Here is a 1,809-nt window from a genome sequence, read left to right as displayed (position 1 = left end):
CTCAGTTTAAAACAGACTTGTTTTCCCCCACCTAGCAAACTCAGTTTAAAACAGATTTATCATTTACTTAACCCTAAACCACCTTCATAAAATCTGACCAGATAAAAGCTCGATTTGATGTACATTATGTACATTATGTGAGATCTCGAGAAAGAAGCACAAATACTTCCTTACCCAATCTGCGGTCTGCCCTGCCTCGAGGCATAATTATTATCGTCGGTGTCCCACTCTAACTGTGTATCCATGTACTGGTCGAACACTTTCTTTCTTTCAAATTATGTTATTCACAACCGTAACCACAACTGGTGATACGATAATATGTAACAAGAACACACTATACAGCATTTCGTTTACTTCAGGTGGATAATAAGAGAAAAATTACCTTTCCTTTCCACTTTTCTGAAAATCAGTGTTCACACATAATATACACAGTGAGAGTCGGACATCGAGATATGAGATACAGTGTTTGTATAAATCTCAAACCGCGACACAGTATAAAGAGATGTCAGTATTCGATATGAGACTTAGACAATGGTCAATAATTGTAAGGTGGGGTGGGGGTGGAGTGCGTTCCAAAGTTTTAAAAAGCAGGGAGAAAAGCATAAATTATGGTTAGGGGAAATTAGAAGCAGATTAAACGGGGTTGTTTGGGAAAATATAAAGCAGGGAAAGGCAAAGATATGCATTTTTCAGGAGAGTGGAAAGTGTACGATCGATGAAGACTGTTGTGTGAACCTTGCAAACATTTTTGTATGGCAAAATGAAGCCGATTGAACTTCTGAATCTGGAAACTGACAAAATGTCTTAATGTTACATGATTCTTATTCTGACTGGTTATCTTTTTTGTCTAAATAAGAATGGTTAGGCAGATAATTTTGCTTCTGATTAGACTTAAAGATGAGATAAGAAAAGTAACGGGCCATGAAGTAAAAACAATCTACTCACATGCTTGTCGCCTGAAGGTCTGCTCAGCACGCGAGTCTCTCGCCGTAGCTCCGCCCTCTGGCTGGCCACGCTCTCCGGGCCCAATGTCCGTCGGCGATCTAGCAGAAAGACAGAGTAGTTGCCTCTGAAGTTCGCAGACCCGAAAACAAAGTAGGAGGCCATGCACACACACACAAGGCCACCAATTAAAATACACACTGACAGTCATGCAAACACACAGTTTGACGAATCATAGAGCCTTGTACGACTCCGCCCTCTCGAGTCATATCATCCAATCAGTCCCGAGAAGTAAGTCACATCCAAGGCAATCATGGGACCACCAGAAAAGATGTTTAAAGCACTCTCGGGGAATAGAGCTATGAAATATCAAGCCACGAATTCCAAAATGACATAAACACTGCAGTTATCAGCGAATGAAGCACTCCTCATATCTAGGCGTTTTTGCACCCTCCATTAAAAATTGATTTGAATTGTTCGAGAAATTCTTTAACAACCGTGGTTATTTTTTCCCGGAAGAATAATGCCCTATGAGAAAAATATTGGATCACAAAGGAGGGCTGTAAATGTTCTACACCTTCATCAACACAACTGAGGTTGCAAGAAGGTGGACTGCCTCGGCCCTGCCTGCCAGGACCGGCCCAGACAAAGCAGGATAAAACATCCCAACAGAAGACAGGGGTACTTGACGAAATAAACTCCCCCACGAAGGAACACAAATCACGTCTTCTGCTCGAAACATTAAAAGAACCAAAATACTACATCACAGACACCGGGTCACTCTGCGAGACAAAGAATGGGATCAGGATTTTTTTATTTAAAAAAAATAATTTTGTTTTCAAACTGAGCACTTTGTCTCAAAAATGG

General features: G+C 40.9%; 1 protein-coding gene across 3 annotated transcripts in view; it reads right to left on the bottom strand.

The window, feature by feature from the left end:
• The window catches only part of LOC101847360 (mitogen-activated protein kinase-binding protein 1), a gene marked incomplete at its 5' end in the record, with an annotated part of 65,399 nt that overhangs the window by 33,104 nt on the left and 30,486 nt on the right, over positions 1-1,809 (bottom strand). For all 3 annotated transcript variants that reach the window (XM_035971490.1, XM_013086216.1, XM_013086217.1), the window contains 1 exon segment: positions 946-1,043. In XM_035971490.1, the coding sequence (XP_035827383.1) occupies positions 946-1,043 (98 nt within the window).

This window comes from Aplysia californica, unplaced genomic scaffold (genome assembly GCF_000002075.1).
Source record: "Aplysia californica isolate F4 #8 unplaced genomic scaffold, AplCal3.0 scaffold00444, whole genome shotgun sequence".
Taxonomy (NCBI): Eukaryota; Metazoa; Mollusca; class Gastropoda; order Aplysiida; family Aplysiidae; genus Aplysia; species Aplysia californica.
The sequence above is the reverse complement of the archived record's forward strand: the minus strand, read 5'-3'. Positions and strand labels throughout refer to the sequence as shown.